The 19,319-nt window shown below is 35.5% G+C and overlaps 2 protein-coding genes across 2 annotated transcripts; both read left to right on the forward strand.

Annotated features, from left to right (window-relative positions):
- The first annotated feature begins 900 nt into the window (after nucleotides 1-900).
- On the forward strand, nucleotides 901-13,337 carry LOC113050201 (E3 ubiquitin-protein ligase Itchy-like). The gene is made up of 24 exons (XM_026212962.1): nucleotides 901-1,047; nucleotides 2,006-2,063; nucleotides 2,213-2,354; nucleotides 3,170-3,294; nucleotides 3,569-3,700; nucleotides 3,819-3,867; nucleotides 4,901-5,055; nucleotides 5,152-5,323; nucleotides 5,490-5,585; nucleotides 6,627-6,801; nucleotides 6,881-6,950; nucleotides 7,043-7,127; nucleotides 7,444-7,572; nucleotides 7,741-7,813; nucleotides 8,268-8,339; nucleotides 8,429-8,517; nucleotides 8,609-8,768; nucleotides 8,850-8,983; nucleotides 9,095-9,235; nucleotides 10,790-10,910; nucleotides 10,997-11,101; nucleotides 11,199-11,295; nucleotides 11,984-12,056; nucleotides 12,406-13,337. Exons 2-24 carry the CDS (start codon nucleotides 2,039-2,041, stop codon nucleotides 12,503-12,505), a joined length of 2,520 nt encoding a protein of 839 aa, XP_026068747.1. The 5' UTR covers nucleotides 901-1,047; nucleotides 2,006-2,038; the 3' UTR covers nucleotides 12,506-13,337.
- A 1,015-nt stretch (nucleotides 13,338-14,352) lies between these two features.
- On the forward strand, nucleotides 14,353-18,219 carry LOC113050202 (small nuclear ribonucleoprotein-associated protein B'). The gene is made up of 7 exons (XM_026212964.1): nucleotides 14,353-14,507; nucleotides 15,512-15,663; nucleotides 15,940-16,051; nucleotides 16,128-16,280; nucleotides 16,809-16,941; nucleotides 17,834-17,956; nucleotides 18,032-18,219. Exons 1-7 carry the CDS (start codon nucleotides 14,505-14,507, stop codon nucleotides 18,067-18,069), a joined length of 714 nt encoding a protein of 237 aa, XP_026068749.1. The 5' UTR covers nucleotides 14,353-14,504; the 3' UTR covers nucleotides 18,070-18,219.
- The last annotated feature ends 1,100 nt before the right edge of the window (nucleotides 18,220-19,319 follow it).

A 19,319-nucleotide genomic window follows, 5' to 3' on the forward strand; every position in this document is an offset into this window, starting at 1 on the left:
ACACGCACACACACACACACACACACACACACACACACACACACACACACACACACACACACACACACACACACACACACACACATACCTAGTGTTTCGGTCTATACAATCGTGAAATGAAACACAATGTACACACCTACCCTGTACAAACAAACATTACAAACAATCACTAGCTGCTCACTCCCTGGAAAGCATCCAGGGAGTGAGCAGCTCTCTCAGAGCCAAAATCATCATCAAGGACACATGCATCCAGGACAGCACCTGTTTAATCCTTAACAGCAAAAACCTCTCGCTTACACAACAGTTGCTATTACGACTTTAAAGTTATCAATGCACTTATGTTAAAATATAAAAAGTTATTCTTTTCACTACAGTCACTTATTTCAAAATATCTTCTGCTATACAACATGCAATATGTACAATAGCTATTGTACAATATGCAGTATGTAAATCTGCAATACCACTGTCTAAACACTTTATTTATCAGCACTTCAAACAAATGCACTAAATAGTATGTCAGGGTGAAATACCATATGTGAAACACTATATATCTGCAGTAAGGGTGCAATAATAAGCACTATTTCATGTCAGTGTGCAATAATATATATAGTCACTAAATTAAATTACATTTAAATTGTACTTTTGTATAAACTTACTGTGCATATCAGTGTGAAGGCCCACGCGCAATACTATGAATGGTCATTTTACTCAGATTGCAAAGTGTGAAAATCATGAAAACTTTACTGTACGGTCTTGTTAATGTGGATGTACGTTTGTTTTTCTGAGACCAGTCAGGAGCAGTGCTCCTAAATTCGTTGTATGCAGAAAACATACAATGACAATAAAGGTGTTCAATTCAATACAGTACGAAAGCGTCGCGTCACGTGACGGGGTCGCGCCGTGACGTCACCCTGACGTAAATCCAGCACTGGTGGCGGACCGTTGGACGCCGGTTGAGATGGAGTGAAGTTCATTCAAACGACGGGAAGTTTACCTCAGAACCCGTTAAAAACGAGGCTTAGAAACATTTCCCGTGATCATAAGACGGTAAGATACACGCGACACACGAATATAGAGCACAAAATGGAAGAAAAACAGCTGCGTTTGGGTAACGCGTTAGCTCGTTTGACCGGTGACTGACTGGTAACGTTAGACTGTGTTGACAGCTCATTAATTAATTTTACAGTCTAAAACGATTATCATCTATTAGTTTCAAATACATATATGTGTTTAGTTGACTTATAAACGTCTGACTGACAGTCTGACTGACTGACGACTTGCTGTTTTGTTTTTGTAGCTGCGTCAGTCAGTTACGCTGCGTTACGTCACTTCTGCACTGTTTTACAGTATCATAACACAAAAGTATCTGACACTATTACTTACATGGCACTCCAAGATGCTTGTAATATTATGTAAATATTGATTTAAATGGTGTATGTGAACGTATCATGCTAATACCATCTGATATCATCTCTTTAAAAACTATTAAAGCTGAATGGAGTAAAATAATTAACTACATTATGACGGTTGTCTTCAATTACACGTTGTTTTTTTTCTGAGTTGTCGTGTTTACAAATGCAAATATGGCATTATCTAATTTAATATGCACTCACTTGCATACATTTCCAGAACAGTTATATTTATGTGATTATTAATATAGTAATTATTGTTAAGAAAAGAAGTGGAGGAAAAGATGCAACGTTGCTCAGTGATTTTGCTTTGGAACCCGATTTTTTATTCCAAAATTCACTTTGCTGATCCTTATCGATTTCAAACATAATCTTTTGGTTGACTCCAACAAATCATGCATCATTTTGAAGGTTTATTCTCATGTATAGGTCACATATGTATTTGTAGTTATGGAAAAAATCAGCAGAGCAAGTACAAATCTGAAGAAAATAGTTCTTATTGTTTGCTGATGAAATGACTCACAGCTCATGAGTTTTTGTGATGATGAAACTTAACCCAATTAATATTGATCTATATGTCTATTTGTGTATTTTAGATTTGATCCACAACTTTTTTTAATGGCCGTACAATGAAGGCCCAACTTCAGATAACAGGTGAGCTGACAATCTCTGTTTTATGATTTTGCATGCATTTACTGTGTTTTTGTTTGCACTCATCGCAATAAAGCCCTAGCATTTTGTTGTCATGTCATCAGATTAATACTTTTGATAGCTCTGTGATCATATTTTTCATCTTTTATCAGTTCTGTCTGCTAAGCTGCGGGACGGTAAGAAGAATTGGTTTGGACCCAGTCCTTACGTCGAGGTTTGTGTGGATGGCCAGTCCAAGAAGACGGAGAAATGCACCAACACGCACAGTCCCAAATGGAAACAGTCTCTCACTGTGTAAGAATATTATATTCTAATATATTCTCTCTCTCGAGACTAAAAATTAATGTTATTCTAATAAATACAATATTAAAGTGTAAGATTTTTTTTTTGTTGTTGTTGCAGTTTTGAATTAGCTTTTATTTTTTTAATTTTCAGTTTAATAATTTTTTTAAGTTGAATAATAATTCAATTCAGTTTTTGTCATGTATATATATTTTTTGCTTTATTTTATTTTATGTTAAAGGCAATATTTCTATTTTTAAATATAATATTTATATTCTATAATATATTTATTTGATGTTTTGTTTTGTCATTTATATTATTTTCATAGCTTTATTATTATTATTTTTTTGTAATTTTAGTATTTCAACTTAAGTTCAACTTAAGATTGTATAACTGTTTTTAATATTTCGATTTTATTTCAGCTTCCTTTTTTGCTGTTTTGAATTAGATTTTATTTTTAAATTTTCATTTTTAATTATATTTTCAGCTTTAATAATAATTGTTTTTTTTGTCATTTATGTATATTTTACATTTATTTTAGCTTTATTTTGTTCTAGTTTAAGGCAATTTTTTTATATATATAATATTTATATTCTTTAATATATTTATATAATTTTGTTGTTGTTTATATTATTTTTATAATATTTTCATAGGTTTGTTTATTTATTTATCTTTTAATTTTAGTAAAAAAAAAATTCAACTTAAATTTGAGGAAAATATTTTTTGTACTGTTTTTTTAATATTTCGATTTTATTTGAGCTTCATTTTTAGTTAAGTAAAATAGTCATTTTAACAACACACTGCTCTGTTGGTCATATTCCATGTAGGATCGTCACCCCTTTCAGCAAGTTAATTTTCCGGGTTTGGAGTCACCAGACGCTTAAAGCAGATATTTTGCTTGGCATGGCCTCTCTGGAGCTCAGCGAGACGTTAAAAGCCAACGACATGAAGAGTGAGTTTCTATATTCTCCACTTGTGTGCATCTCATTAGTCAGAGTCAGGTGTCTGTAGTTGGTGTTTTTGGGTTTTATAGCCTCTTTGTAATAGACGAAGGCAGGTGAACTGACTCGTAGGACCAAAAAAAAGCGTATTTTCAGATGGGAATCATGTGATCATTCACAGCTAATGTGAATTACTGAACTGCAGATTGATCGATCAGGATGCTACTGTTACAGGCTATTAATCTGAGTTTTTTAGTTCTGTAAGCAGTGTTATTTGTGTCTCAGTTTGTGAGATGGTGCAGACGCTGCAGTTGACTTCAGACCGAGAGCATTCAGAAGTGGTTGGAGATCTCTCCGTGTGTCTCGATGGACTGCAGGTGGATCTCGAGACGTTTTCTTCTGAGGAACAAAAGCACAGTTGAGACCTTCTTTATCTCTACAAAACACACTCGGCTAGTTGAGATCTCGATTCTTTGCTATTTAAAATATAGATTTCCCACACGTGAAGTTGTGTAATGTTTCTCTTCTGACTCAGATGCTGTTGTGAACGCAGGATCCACACTGAACGGAGATGTAGCAGGAAGGTAAAATAAAGATCACTATGCTTTACTGTGCTATTTCTGAAAGAACAGTTCCATGTTATGTGCTAATATCTTTTTTTCTTTGCTTTTGTTTGTGTTCTTGGTGAAATTAGTTCTCCAGGGAAATATCTTGACTCAGTGCAATAAGCATTTTATGGCTCGTAATGCACCATTTATTGATACATAAAAGTAGAGTGATTTTTTTCTTTTTCTTTGGTGTATCTTCTCTTGTATTTTCTCATTGTTTTGGTTTAAATAAGATGCATAGCTGCACATAAAATATTTTTTAATTTCAGTTTATTTTTATTATTTTTAACCTATTTGTTGCCATATGTTAGATTGTTAAATTGTGAAATATAAAACTTTTGTCATGCACATAAAATCTGAGTGTGCAAGACGTCAGGACAAAATAAATAAATAAATAAGATGCAAAAAATGATGGTCAGATTATTGAATGTTAGCAGATGAATTATATCATATAAAACTATATTATGCACATAAAAGGAAAGTCCTAGATGTTGAAAAATAATTTTTTTGCTTTTAATTTTTATATTTACTTTCAATAATTTTAGTACTTATTTCAGTCACCTGACATTATTGAGTTTATATAGCAGTTAAATAATGCAATATTAAACTTATGTGCCATGCACATAAAACTGGAGTGTTTTAGATAATGAATGTCAATCATAATGTTAAAGATAATTCTAGATAATGAACGTTAAAAAGGTTGTTTGTTTTTAATATTCATATTTACTTATATTTATTTTCTATTTCAGTTTTAATAACATGTATTACAAATTATGGCCACATTATTGAACACATAAAACAGGAACATTTTAGATGTTAACATAATAATTTTATGTATGTATTAATCTGTATGCGTATTTAGCAGTTGACTTATGCAAGAAAGTTTTACACGTCATGCATTTCCTTTATATAATGACTGATGCGTATTGATTTTAAACTGATTCATGCTGATTAAACCTCAGTCTTTGCATCAGTTGAATGTTGAGACTCGTGTCTGTTGTTGGTCCAGGCGAGACTCCTCCCCATCTGGTGACATCACTGATGATGCGGCGCTGCCCAACGGTCATGCTGTGGGAAGCCCGGGGTCTTCCTCTCCATCAGCAGCGGCTCTGAGACCCCCCCGCACACCTCGAGCCCAGCGGCCACACAAACCTTCCTCCACAGGTACGGACATTATCAAAGCACTTCACAGCACTTTGTTTGGATTACGTGGCTCCTTTAAATGGAAGTTTCCTATCTCTTCACTGCATTGTTTTTTAGCGTCCTCTGCTGGCTCGACTCCGACTCACGGCAGCAGCGCTCCCAGCCCCGAAACATCTCCACAGGTGTGTGTGAACGGAGAAACTGAGACTCGGGGGTCAGATCAGGCTCCCAGCGTCAGTCCAACGCCTCCCAGAGCTCCTCTGATCAGTAACGGCCTTCTTCCTCCTGGGTACGCCATATTTCTTCTCATTTAGTTGCTATGTGCCATTTGGAGATTATAATAACAGCAGATGCTCGTGCTGCATGTCAGAATGAATGGATGACAATAAAGTCATTTTATAATAATAAGCCTGGAAGGATTTAGTCTGATGTTTTCTTTATTGGTGTGTGTGTAGCTGGGAGCAGAGAGTGGATGCGAATGACCGCGTTTACTACGTGGATCACATTGAGAAACGAACCACATGGGAAAGACCAGAACCGCTGCCACAAGGGTAACCCTGTTGTCTTATTAGAGATCACTTTTCAGCTTCACCGATCTGTCTGTTTGTTGCTCAGAGATATCGCTTACAAACAGTGAGGCTATAAGCATAATGCCACGTTACCTACTGAAATAAGACTAGTTCCTGGCATTCATTTTAAAAGAGCATCTGATGATGTAGCATTTAAGCCAGTTTAGTCAGTGCATTTCTTTTGACGATTTTTTAAATGTCATGCTTTTTATTGTTTTATTACAACTTTTAGCTCAATTTTATGTATTGGAAAAATAATGTTATATTTAAATAATAATAATAAAATCCATAATAGTAACAATAATTATTATTTTGTTTAAAATAATAATAATAAATATTATTATTGTTCTTATTTTTGTTATCAGCAATCATCATAAAAAATGCTCTGCTCATTTTTAAATGATAATGTTAACATCAGTAATACATATTTTTATTATAATATAAATATTGTTACAATACGTGTTATTTTTCATTTTCTGACCTCTGACGTTTTAGCTAAATGTTATGTATCGGAAAGATAACGTAATATTTAAATAATAATAATAATGAAATCAATAATAGTAACAATAAATATTATTTTGTTTCAAATAATAATAATAATTATTATTGTTGTTATTTTTGTTATCAGCAAATATTAATAAAAAAATGGTAACTGCTAATTTTAAACGATAATATTAACATCAGTGATACATATAGTTATTATTATATAAATATTGTTACAATACATATTTTTAATTTTCTTATTTCTTTTTAGCTCAATTTTGTATGAAAAATAAATGCTGAAGAGTTATATTTAATTAAAAGCATCATAAATGTCGTCATTCATCAAAAATGACTTTTATTATAAATAATAAATGTAATGATGATGATATATTATATGGGGTTTTAATTATGAGTATTATTATGAAAATTAAAAAATGTTTGTCAGATGTTAAAGTTAAGTTAAGTTATGTTAAAGTGTCCGTGATGAGTAGTTGTTTAGAGAAGCTTGTGTGTGTGTGTGTGTGTGTGTGTGTGTTGTAGCTGGGAGCGTCGTCTGGACCCGATGGGCCGGGTGTATTTTGTGGATCATATAAACAGAACCACCACGTGGCAGAGACCCACGCTGGAGTCGGTGAGAAACTACGAGGAGTGGCAGAACCAGCGCAGTCAGCTGCAGGGAGCCATGCAGCGCTTCAACCAGAGGTTCATCTACGGAGTGAGTGAATGTTCACTTAGACTCGTGTTCAAATGATTCCAAACGAAAGGGTTTCCTCTGTAACCTCTTCTACCTTCAGCTGCAGGAACAGCTCGCACCGACAGCTAATAAAGAGTTTGATCCTCTGGGTCCTCTTCCGCAGGGATGGGGTGAGTCAACACTCTTTACTTTTTAAGCGGCAGAGACAGGAAATTAGATTTGACCCTCGTAATCGAGTCTTTTCTGTGTGTGTTTCCCACAGAGAAACGGACTGATAGCAATCGGAGGATGTATTTTGTTCACCATCCTACAAGATCCACACAATGGGAAGACCCTCGAACACAAGGGTGCGACACGATCACAGACCCACGTTATAATTATATTCTAGATCAGCTTTTAGTTTCAGATTTGGATTTATTTTAAATGTAGTCATTTATTTTTTTAATTTGATTTCAGATTTAGATGCCGAAGCAGCTTTCAAATTTTAGTTCAGTTTTTCATCTACAATTTATTTCAGTTCTGCTTGAATTAATACTTTTTGAGCTCACTATAATAGCCCTAAATTGCCTCTTTGATATATTTTTGGATCATGTTGTTTGACTTTACAGAATGAGCTGACGTGCTGCATTATGGTTTTATTTGATGTGTTTAAATGTGTGTCAGGTTGTTGAATGAGAAGCCTTTGCCGGAGGGTTGGGAGATGAGGTTCACAGTGGACGGGATTCCATATTTCGTCGATCACAACAGGAAAACGACGACATACATCGATCCTCGTACAGGAAAATCCTCCCTGTGAGCCCTTTTAATAGTTTAACTCAGATTCAAGAGTGCAAATGTGTTCATATGGAAATAGAAATATGTCACATAAGTCGAATGCTGTTAAATGCAGTTTCATGTTGTTTTAAATAATACACAATGTTTCTGTGCAGTTTTACAGCTTCTGTCTTTGTGTACCTGCAGTGAGAACGGCCCTCAGATCACATACGTACGAGATTTTAAAGCTAAAGTGCACTATTTCCGCTTCTGGTGTCAGGTAGGGGGAATGCTCATTAAGTTACAGTTTTTAATTGCTTTGACGCTATCTTCATTCCTCTTCAGAACATTTTTTGTTAAAAACCTGCTTTTGTTTTTTCATTAGGCTTGTAAAAGTGTAATTTCACAGTGTTTAATGTCATTTTAATAGTTGTTAATTCAACTTTTTGAGCTACCGTCACTGATTTATACAATTAATAAATATTATTATAATTAATTACTCATAATAATTATACAAAATGAATTGCAAATGATGCAAACATAGTATTTAGGTGTGATTTAAAACGTGCATTAGCATTTGGAAACAAAAAGCATTTATTTAACCCTTTTAGAGATGAGTACTTTAAAGAGATCTGACAATTCACGGCTTATGAAAATAGTGCCAAAGCAAACAAAAACAGTGTTTTTTTCACATGTGATTTAATTTCTAATAAAATCTGTTCTTGACACCAAAGCAACTAGCAATGCCTCAGCACATTAAGATCCACGTCAGTCGCAAAACGCTGTTTGAGGACTCCTTTCAGCAGGTGAAAGACACTTTTTGTACTTATTTGGCAAGTTAACATAAATGTGGCTTGCATTAAGAAATGAAACACTTGTGAATGCATTTGTTTAGATTATGAGTTGCCATCCTCAAGATCTGAGACGGAGACTGTGGATTATTTTCCCGGGGGAGGAGGGGCTTGACTATGGAGGCGTGGCCAGGTACATTGCATCATTTACAGGAAGTGATGACTTGAGTTGATGCACACACACACACACACACACACACAATAATGTTGTGTTTATGTCTCAGGGAGTGGTTCTTCCTGCTGTCACACGAGGTCTTGAACCCCATGTACTGTCTTTTCGAATACGCCGGCAAAGACAACTACTGCCTGCAGATAAACCCCGCCTCCTTCATCAACCCCGACCACCTCAAATACTTCAAGTTCATTGGCCGGTTCATCGCTATGGTACGACTGACCTCTGAAGTGTCTTAGTTTGAAATACATTGAAAGCCTGTGAAGATTAACTGTACGCTGTCTCTCACTCAGGCTCTGTTTCATGGGAAGTTCATAGACACGGGCTTCTCTTTGCCTTTTTATAAGCGTATCCTGAACAAACCTCTGGCTCTGAAAGACCTGGAGTCCATCGACCCAGAGTTTTACAACTCGCTCATCTGGATCAAGTGAGTGAGAATGAGTTACAGAGATAATAGTGAGGGCTTGGGGTTCGAACTGTGGTAATACGAGATATTCCCAATCCCAGTTGGTCTTGAATACGAAGTGTTTTTCGATAGGGATAATAATATAGAGGACTGTGGCTTGGAGATGTTTTTCTCGGTCGATAAGGAGATTTTGGGAGAAGTCACCACACATGAACTCAAACCTGATGGAGGAAACATTCAGGTGACAGAGGAAAATAAAGAGGAGTATATCAGGTAAGAAAATCTCATTTAAACAGATTTATAACAGACAATAATTTTAGTTAAAAATATATATATATATTTATATATATTTTATAATCATTTCTATTTCTGTATTAGTATAATATAGATTAATAGATCATATTAATTTATATATACAGTGGGGATCGAAAGTTTGGGCACCCCTTGCAGAATCTGTGAAAATATGAGTAATTTTCAAAAAATACGAGAGATCATACTAAATGCATGTTATTTTTTATTTAGTACTGTCCTGAGTAAGATATTGTACTTAAAAGATATTAACATTTAGTCCACAAGACAAAAAAATTGCTGAAATTATTAAAATAACCCCGCTCAAAAGTTTGGGAACCCTTGGTTCTTAGTACTGTGTTCTGTTCCCTGATGATCCTCGACTGTCTTTCTGTTTTGTGATGGTTGTGCATGAGTCCCTTGTTTGTTCTGAACAGTTAAACTGAGCAGCGTTCTTCAGAAAAATCTTTAAGCTCCTGCAGATTCTTCAGTTTTCCAGCATCTTTGCATATTTGAACCCTTTCCAGCAGTGACTGTATGATTTTGAGATGCATCTTTTAGGACTGAGGTCATTTGAGGGACTCAAACACAACTATTTAAAAAGATTCAAACATTCACTGATGCTCCAGAAGGAAACAAGATGCATTAAGAGCTGGGGGTGAAAACTTTTGGAATTTGAAGATCAATGTAAATTGTACTTAATTTGTGTACCGGGAAACATACAAGTATCTTCTGTTGCTTACGAAGGGCAGAACTAAATGGAAAACAATTATATTTCAACAAAATAAGACAAATTTGGCCATCTTCATCATGTTCAAAAGTTTTCACCATATATATATATATACCGTATTTTTCGGACATTAAGTCGCATCTGAGTATAAGTTGCATTTATTTAGAACCAAGCACCAAGAGAAACCATTACCGTCTCCAGCCGCGAGAGGGCGCTCTATGTCTTCAGTGTAGGAGCACTGAGCAGTATGTAGCGCCCTCTCGTGGCTGGAGACGGTAATGTTTTCTCTTGGTATATATATACATACATACACACACACACACAAAATGTTGGGATCAGTAAGATTTTTCATATACTTTAAAGTGTAATTTATTTCTGTGATGTACAGCTGTATTTTCGTCATCATTCCTCCAGTCTTCAGTGTCACATGATCTTCAGAAATCAGAATAACATAATAACAGTTTTGCTGCTTAACATATAAATATATAATGTTTCATAAAGTGTCCAGCATGACTCCATATCAATGTTTTATATTTTAAAATGTTACATTATAAGTATCATATATACAATATATAGTTATATGAATAATATAACTTTGTTTAAAAATTTTACATAATTTTTTTTTTTTACATTTACAAAAAAAGTTTTCTACTAGGACTGTAAAAATATCTTCTGAAAATTGAATGTGAGTTCAAAGTATCGATTATGTGTCTCTTGTGTTACATTTGTGTCGTTAGGTTTTTTTTTTTTACAATTAAGAATTGTACCCATAATATATTGGCCATAATATCAGAGTGGTTGTGCTGCAGGTTGGTGGCTGAGTGGAGGTTGTCTCGAGGGGTCGAGGAACAGACTCAGGCGTTTCTCGAGGGCTTTAATGAAGTCTTGCCGCAGCAGTACCTGCAATACTTTGATGCCAAAGAGCTGGAGGTACAAAACCACACTTTTTTAATATCTAAATGTATCTGGTGTAGTTTCTCTGAATGCAGCCAGTATGTTCTGATGGTGTGCTGTAGGTGATGCTGTGTGGGATGCAGGAGATCGATCTGGGCGACTGGCAGAGGAACATCATCTACAGACACTACACTCGCAGCAGCAAACAGATCGTCTGGTTCTGGCAGGTCAGACTTAACTAGTAGCTGTTAATCTCACAGTCTAGCATAAACCCAGATCTTCCTAAATGTGGAGATGCATGGTCTGTTGTCTGTCTGTGTTTAGTTTGTGAAGGAGATAGACAACGAGAAGAGAATGCGTCTGCTGCAGTTTGTGACCGGCACGTGTCGACTTCCTGTCGGGGGATTCGCTGACCTCATGGGTAAGGGTCAAAGATTAACTGTGTCATGCAAATCATTAGTAATAAATAGTAAAAAAATTGTTTGTTCTGATCAGGGTTATTATAGTTCGCTAAAACTGAAACCATAAAAAAAGCATTGTTGTTACTTGAAATAATAATAATAATAATGTTGACAAAAAAAAAAAAAAGTCTAATTGGCAAGAAGACATTTCTACTTCTTAATTAACCTTAAATTACTAAAATAACAACAAAAAATTATATATATATATATATATATATATATATATATATATATATATATATATATATATATATATATATATATATATATTTATATATATATGATAAAAATAAAAATGGCAAAAAACAACAACTTTTTTAAATTATATTAATAAAAACTATAATTCTATCTCTGATACTTAACATGTTTGATGGAAAGTGAATAACTAATTAAATCATAAAAATTTTTATTTATTTATTTTGAATTAAAAACAATCACTATAAAAGCTTTTAATTAAAAAAGATCAAATTTTTTGTCTGTGACCATTTTTCAGATTTTCAGAATCAATTTAAATGAAATCGTTCCTCTTATCATGTATGAAATCAAATAAACATTCACATCACTGAATGTCTTCATAGAGCCTGCTGTTTTCTATTGCTCTTGAAAGAATATGTTCATTTATTTGAAACTATGTTGTGATTTCTGCAGGGAGCAATGGGCCGCAGAAGTTCTGTATTGAGAAAGTGGGAAAAGAAAACTGGCTGCCCAGGAGCCACACATGGTAAGATCACCACACTATACAGTGCTCACTAAAAACCTTTTATATAATACGTGTGGAAATGTTATTGTGCAGTAAACCATATACAATCTGATTTGTCAGAGATTTTTGCATTAATGAATGTTCATTAAATGATCAATGTGCAGTTCATTCACTTCTGCAGACCTCTTTAAAATTCACACCCTAAAGCCAAAAATATAAGAACACCACCCTGCATCTGAATGAGATCCTGGATGTTTCATACTAATCAAATTTAATCCTACATTTTTGCCGATTTTATTCAATATGCAGGGTTGTGTAATATACATAAACTCAACTTTTACAGCATTTCTTTTATTTTTCGCCCCACCAGCTTTAACCGTCTGGATCTGCCGCCGTATAAAAGCTACGAGCAGTTAAAGGAGAAGCTGCTATTTGCCATCGAGGAAACAGAAGGCTTCGGTCAGGAGTGATGCATGCATGCACCGTTGCATCCTTTAAAGCCTTTCCAGGACAACACACAGCGAACCGGGAACGAGGGATAAACACTAATTATCTGTTCGCTACTGTTTGCTCACCATACACTTCTGATTTTAGTCAATGGTGGATGCACAGCTCCGCAGCCGGACTGAAGATCTGCACACCTTGGCTCACTCTATACAGACTGTGTGACCCTTGTGTTAACCCATTAATGACTGCCGCCTCTCCCTTCTCTAGTAACACATATGCAACACACTTTTCCCTAGAAGTTTGAGTTTGCATGGTGTGTGTCTGATGCAAAGTGTGTACATGCAAAACGGAGTGCAAGACGGTTTTATTACACCCCTGCATATCTGCACCTTCATACAGATATTACTCATTAGAAGACATAGGCTTTCCCAATTGAAAAGGGTTGCACTTTATTAGTGAAAACACTAGGATTGAGCGAATACAGCTAATATGATACATGCAACAAGTCAACATTTCAACTCAGGATCAAGAGAAATTATAAGAAAATAACTCACTATTAAAAAATGTGGACGTTATTGTCATGAAAATGACTAGTGCGATGCAAGCACATCTCATTCTCACTACTGGAAAAAACTGGATGGGCTTCACGTTCTCCATGCAAAATATAATAGTTTTTGATTTTTGGGTGAACCATGGCCTGGACATACCTACAGAAAGAATATATCTATGCACATATGGTTGGATAAACATATAGCAATAGCCCAAGATTTCCCACCAATCTTGAATTCACAAGCCACATGACCGAAGCTGTAACGTTAGCTGTTTTAGTATGATCAGATCATTTTATACCTCCAATGTGAATTAAAAAAAAAAGAAAATGTGCTTTATTTTTGTGCTTTAATTTGTGTGTGTGTTTTAGAGACTTTAACAAAGGCTCTGTAGATTTCCGAGTGATTTGGGTTTTGTTTAGAGTCCATACAGCGTCCGTTGTTTTCATTGTTACAGCAAAGGCACTTTATCTTAACTCTAAAAAGCATATTGGTTGATTTAAAGTGAACTGACAAATAAAGGTGAAGATTGAAAGTGTCATCTGATGTCTTAAAGCGTTCTGGAGATGTAAAGCCCAGATGGACGGCTTACCTCTTTATTTTCTTAACAGTGTAAATCATGTTAGCCTGTGATCTATAACTTATTGACATCAATTAGGCTGGGTTTGAATTTGAATCGTATTTATTTTTCTTAAGTGAATGTGTACAGTTGGATGATTAATATAAAAATACCAATTCTCAACTGAAATAAAAATATATTAAAAACAATTAAGAAAAGGTGTTGCTTCTTTTATTCTGTACATTTATGATTACAGTATGCCAAAGTATTTTAGATAAAAGCTGTGGATTCTGTCATGTTAGATTTCCTGTTCCAATAAGATTTTTTTTTTTAGCAGGTTATTAATTCGAACAAAATTATTATATATATAACATTTTATTATATTAATATTATTACGAATATTCAGTGTTCTTTTGTAAGCTATTGTCCTTTTGTATTTTGAAAAATTAATTCATATTAATATTATTAGTATAAAAATATATTATTATATACATTTTATTTCATATGATAATTCTTACTACAATCATACAAAAATAAAATAAGGCAGTACGCAGTACATTAAAAACCACGAGAGAACTCTTTAAAAATAAAATAAATCAAGAACGAAATGATGCATATCATTCTTCAGTTATATTGATTTTTTTTTCTTTTTTTGTAATTAGTAAATTAATTGTATTTTATTTTAGGATTTTTAAAGCACACTTTTTCGTAAAAAAAAATTAATAAATACAATCAAAAGGCGAAGAGGACAGAAACGGAAAGTTTGTTCGTGTTCCGTGTTTCCGGTCGGACTCTTGTCGCGTCACACTCTTTTCCGCTTCGCCTCCATTAAAGGACTCAGCGGCTGTTCGCGGGTCAATTTTTAAACCAGTTTGGCAGAATCCGATTTAAATCGGAGCCATCCGAACAGCAGTCATGGTAAGACTTAATAATCAGATTTGTATTTTCACGTTTAAACCATGTCTTTTATATTTCTGCTCTTTAATTTAGTTTTTAAATCAAAATGCTGTACGTTTTCAGGACGTTGTTGATCCGCGGAACAAAACCGCTCGCGGCTTCACAGGAGAAAAAGTTGCCCAAAACGAATTAAATGAGGGGTTTAAATGCGATATAAATGATAATTCGTTTCTGAAACAAAACGCATTTTAGCGAGTTTTATCTAACGTTAACCTTAAATCCAAGCAGGAGAATGAATGAGCGCTAATGCAGCATCGAGTTCGATGCAACTCAGTTTATTCTACATAATTATATTATGTAAAATTGTTTAATTATTAGTCTGAAAGCAGAGCAAACAAGTATGTTTTGCAGCGCGTTCATAATTCTGTTGTTTGCGTTATTTACACACTACTTCATTTAGGAAGAGAAAGCTGTTTGATTGTGCAGCGCAAACAGGAAGAAGACTTTTATTTGATAACTGATTATTTCCTGTGCGCTTTTTTATGTGTGTGTGTGTGTATATATATATATATATATATATATATATATATATATATATATATATATATATATATATATATATATATATATATATATATATATATATATATATATATATATATATATATATATTATATATATTTTTTATAAATGCTTAGATTTTCATGCTCTACATTAAAATCCTTTTAAATTATCTATATAAACCTCTCAAAACACAATGGACCGGGAGCGTGGTCTGTGCACCTTGATTAACCTTTAAAATTAAAGTTCTGACTTGTAATACAAATATTTAAAGGAGTCGTTCACTTCTAGAATAATCATAACGTCCTGATAATTTCATGAAAATCCAACATGTTCATGTCTGTTCGTCCTATGTCGCAAATGAATTAAGGTTTTTAAGGAAAACCTTCCAGATTGTGAACTTGAATGAAAACCAATGGTTTCTGCCAGAATGTTGGTTTTAACCCTTTCCTCTTGTCTTTCAGACGGTCGGTAAGAGCAGTAAGATGTTGCAGCACATCGACTTCCGGATGCGCTGTATCCTTCAGGACGGACGGATCTTCATCGGCACGTTCAAAGCGTTCGACAAACACATGAACCTGATCCTGTGCGACTGTGACGAGTTCAGAAAGATCAAGTAAGTCCTCGTGAACCTGAAACTCGGGCTGTTATGAACTAGGGCTGAATTGGAGAATATTATCGGCATTAAATTACCAATTAACTTTTGGCTATAAAGCAGCTTTCTAGTGTGGAGCTAGCTAATGATGGTCTTAAATACAAATAAAAATAGTTTGGTTTGCGTAGATGAAAGCTTGATTTAGCTCAGGACTGTTATTTACATTTAAAGCCATTATCGGTCAATTTCGATAACATTATGCATCCCTAATATTCATTGATCTGTTGTTGTTCCCAGGCCTAAGAACTCCAAGCAGCCGGAGCGAGAGGAGAAGAGGGTTCTGGGTCTGGTTCTGCTCCGAGGAGAGAATCTGGTTTCGATGACGGTGGAAGGACCCCCTCCTAAAGACGTGAGTCCACATTCAGAGTCTTGAGGTGTTGTTGTTAATGCAGAGAGTGATGTGCTGTATCGGTGTCCTCTCTCAGACTGGCATCGCCCGTGTGCCGCTGGCAGGTGTGGCCGGAGGGCCAGGAGTGGGCCGAGCAGCAGGCCGAGGCGTCCCCGCTGGAGCTCCGATGGCTCAGGCTCCTGCGGGACTCGCGGGGCCCGTGAGGGGGGTCGGGGGCCCGTCACAGCAGGTACAGTCCATTCAGTATTTAAATCCTTTTAATTGCAGGTTTTTTTTTCTTGTTTTTATTTAATAGATGGGGTCGACTGATGTGACCCTGGAGCACAAAAACGGTCTTGAATCTCTGGGGTGTATTTAAAGCAATGATCAAAATTATAGATTTTTCTTTTATGCCAAAAATCATTAGGATATTAAATGAATATAACGTTCCATGAAGATGTTTTAGAAGTCTCTTACTGTAAATATATTAAAACGTAATTTTTATTATTAACATGCATTGATTTAACATACCTCATAACAAACCATACGTCAATGGAAAGATGATATTTATTCAGATTTCCAATATCAATTTTGATAAACCCTTATGACTGGTTTTGTGGTCCAGAGTCACATGTTTTTCAGGCCCCTCATCCACAGTGTTACTATTACCATCACTGCTTTAGTTGAGCATTTTTAGCATTTAGCATTGCTGTACATTGACAGCAGTTTATTTTCAAACTGTATGTTGTCTTGTTAACCCTCTCTCTCTTTCTCTTAGGTCATGACCCCTCAGGGGCGAGGTGCGGTTGGGGCCGTCGCTGCAGGGGCCAGTATAGCTGGAGCCCCCACACAGTATCCTCCGGGTCGCGGTGGACCTCCTCCTCCAATGGGCCGAGGAGCACCTCCTCCAGGTGATCTCTCTCTCTCTCTCTCTCTCTCTCTCTCTCTCTCTCTCTCTCTCTCTCTCTCTCTCTCTCTCTCTCTCTCTCTCTCTCTCTGCTGTTTCAGCAATGGCTCTATTGTGTTATTGTCAATGCACTTTTGCTAACTCTGTGATGCAATGGGGGGAAATGTATGCAAGTTGGAATTATAAGTTATATTCGGAGTTTCTAAAGTTCAGTTTTCAGAATGTTTATCAGTAGGAAACGGCATGGCAGTGTTATGATCGGTGTATTGACGATCGTTGAGCAAAATATTTGCTGCACAATCTTGAGTGACTTGTGTCATTAGCAAAAGTTTTCAAAGTTCATTTGCCAAGTGATGGACCAGTTGAAACGTATTGTTCTTTTCGGAGCAATATTTGACCTGTGCATTTGTGTCAATTTAAAATGAACTTGCATTAATAAAGAATGACTCTGAATTACCTGTGCATTTAACGGTTTTTAAAGCACACCTGCCAGCCAATCATAATGCAGTATTCAGACAGACCATGCCATAAAGTAAAATTCACTCCATTAAGGTGGACTAGACCGTAATACAAAAAGTTGAGTTTTGCTTTTAAGGTTTTTTTTTCCCATTTTGCACTGCAGCAAAAAAAAAAATTGAAGTGAGAAACTGACAAATGTTAATTTTTAGTTAGTTTTCTTTTGGGAACATAATTTGTAAAAGGTAATAACTTGCAATATTGTTTCGTGGGGCCTCTGGTGATCCCCACCCCTATTTGAAGGACACATGAAGTGTTAATGCATTATTTATGATCAGTTTAACTATTATCATGCAGCTCTATGTAGCAGGATTACGCTGAGCTCGATCACATGGCTGTTATCGTGTGGTGGTTAAGGTTGACGTCTCTCTCTTCTGCAGGTATGATGGGTCCTCCTCCAGGCATGCGGCCCCCCATGGGACCCCCGATGGGGATGCCACCCGGCCGCGGCGCTCCGATGGGAATGCCTCCTGGCATGAGGCCGCCACCGCCAGGAATGAGAGGTAAAGTGCGTCTGGGTTGAATGCACTAAAGCCGATTTTCCTCTTCTGGTCTGACTTTGACTTGTGCTCCACCAGGTCCTCCTCCTCCAGGCATGCGTCCTCCCAGACCTTAAACCTCTGCGCTGGACCCATGCGTTTGAGATCGGTCTTTTCCTCGTATGGGAAACCTTTGGCTTGCGAGTTCTTGTATAGTTTTTTTTTTTTTAATGTCATTTCTGTCCTGTTTTTGAATAAAGTGTCATTTGACAGTTTTGTTTTAAAAAGACTCCTGTGTTTTGCTTTCAGTTGATATCAATTTAACGTACAGCTTTATACGCTGAGCTGATTTTACTCTTGTTTTGATGCAACTAAAGTATGTATGGAGTATGAATTTCTATATGGCAAAGTGTCTTAAAAGTGTCTTCTGAGACATTTTGATTTGTGGATTCAGCTTCTTGTAAAATATATCTAGATATGCAATGCCAGGTTTGAGTTAAAATTCGGAGACCTGTACTTTTTGGAAGGTCTTGAAAGTACGTATAGTAATAATAAAAAAAAAAAAAAATCTGATTCAAGCTGATTATATATCGTTACACATTTGCGGAGGAGTTCAATATTAAAATATGGGGTTTTTTTGCACTTTGAAAAGCTTTTATAGGAAGTTTATTAATACTGTAATTAAAATTCAGCCACTTAATGTGTTAATGTTTATTATTCGTATTTGAGTTTTAATGGCACACAGGTTTTTGAGAAGCTTTGTGATGCAAATGCACTTTTTTTTTTTTATGTCTTAATTTTACATTTACAATACTATGCTATCCGGCGACGTAATAAAACTATGAGTTTTGAATTTAGTACTATGATAATTCCAGTTTTTTTTATTTTTTTTTAAGGTACTGAATGGTAGTACTTTTCTATCTAGTGGAATACCATAGTAATTTTGTGTTTTGTACTTAATACTGTGGTAATACCATGTTGTTGTTTTGGATGTGTAATGCATGGTAATAATATTTAATCTAGTGATGTTTCATAGTAGTCGTGTTTTGAGCCTCCTATGTATTCGATACCAATCCAATGTATATGGGTATATTACAGGAATACTGTGTTATAAACCTCTTACTGTGGTAAAATCATATTTTGCATAACATGGCAATCCTGTTTTTGAGTTTTGGTACATGCTTAGTGGATAATAATGCTGTGTTTTTGTTTATATACACATCTGTTTGTGCTCATATCAGAGTGTGGTTTGTTTAGGCCGATATTAGACTGATGTTTTGTAATATTTGTCCTCCGGTGAAGGATCCTGGCGTCTTTATCTCAGAAGCAGCAGGTGAGGATCTTTGTGAACAGTAACACAGACGTGGCTCTGAATCTCAGACAAGAG

Source organism: Carassius auratus, chromosome 31, assembly GCF_003368295.1.
Source record: "Carassius auratus strain Wakin chromosome 31, ASM336829v1, whole genome shotgun sequence".
NCBI lineage: Eukaryota > Metazoa > Chordata > Actinopteri > Cypriniformes > Cyprinidae > Carassius > Carassius auratus.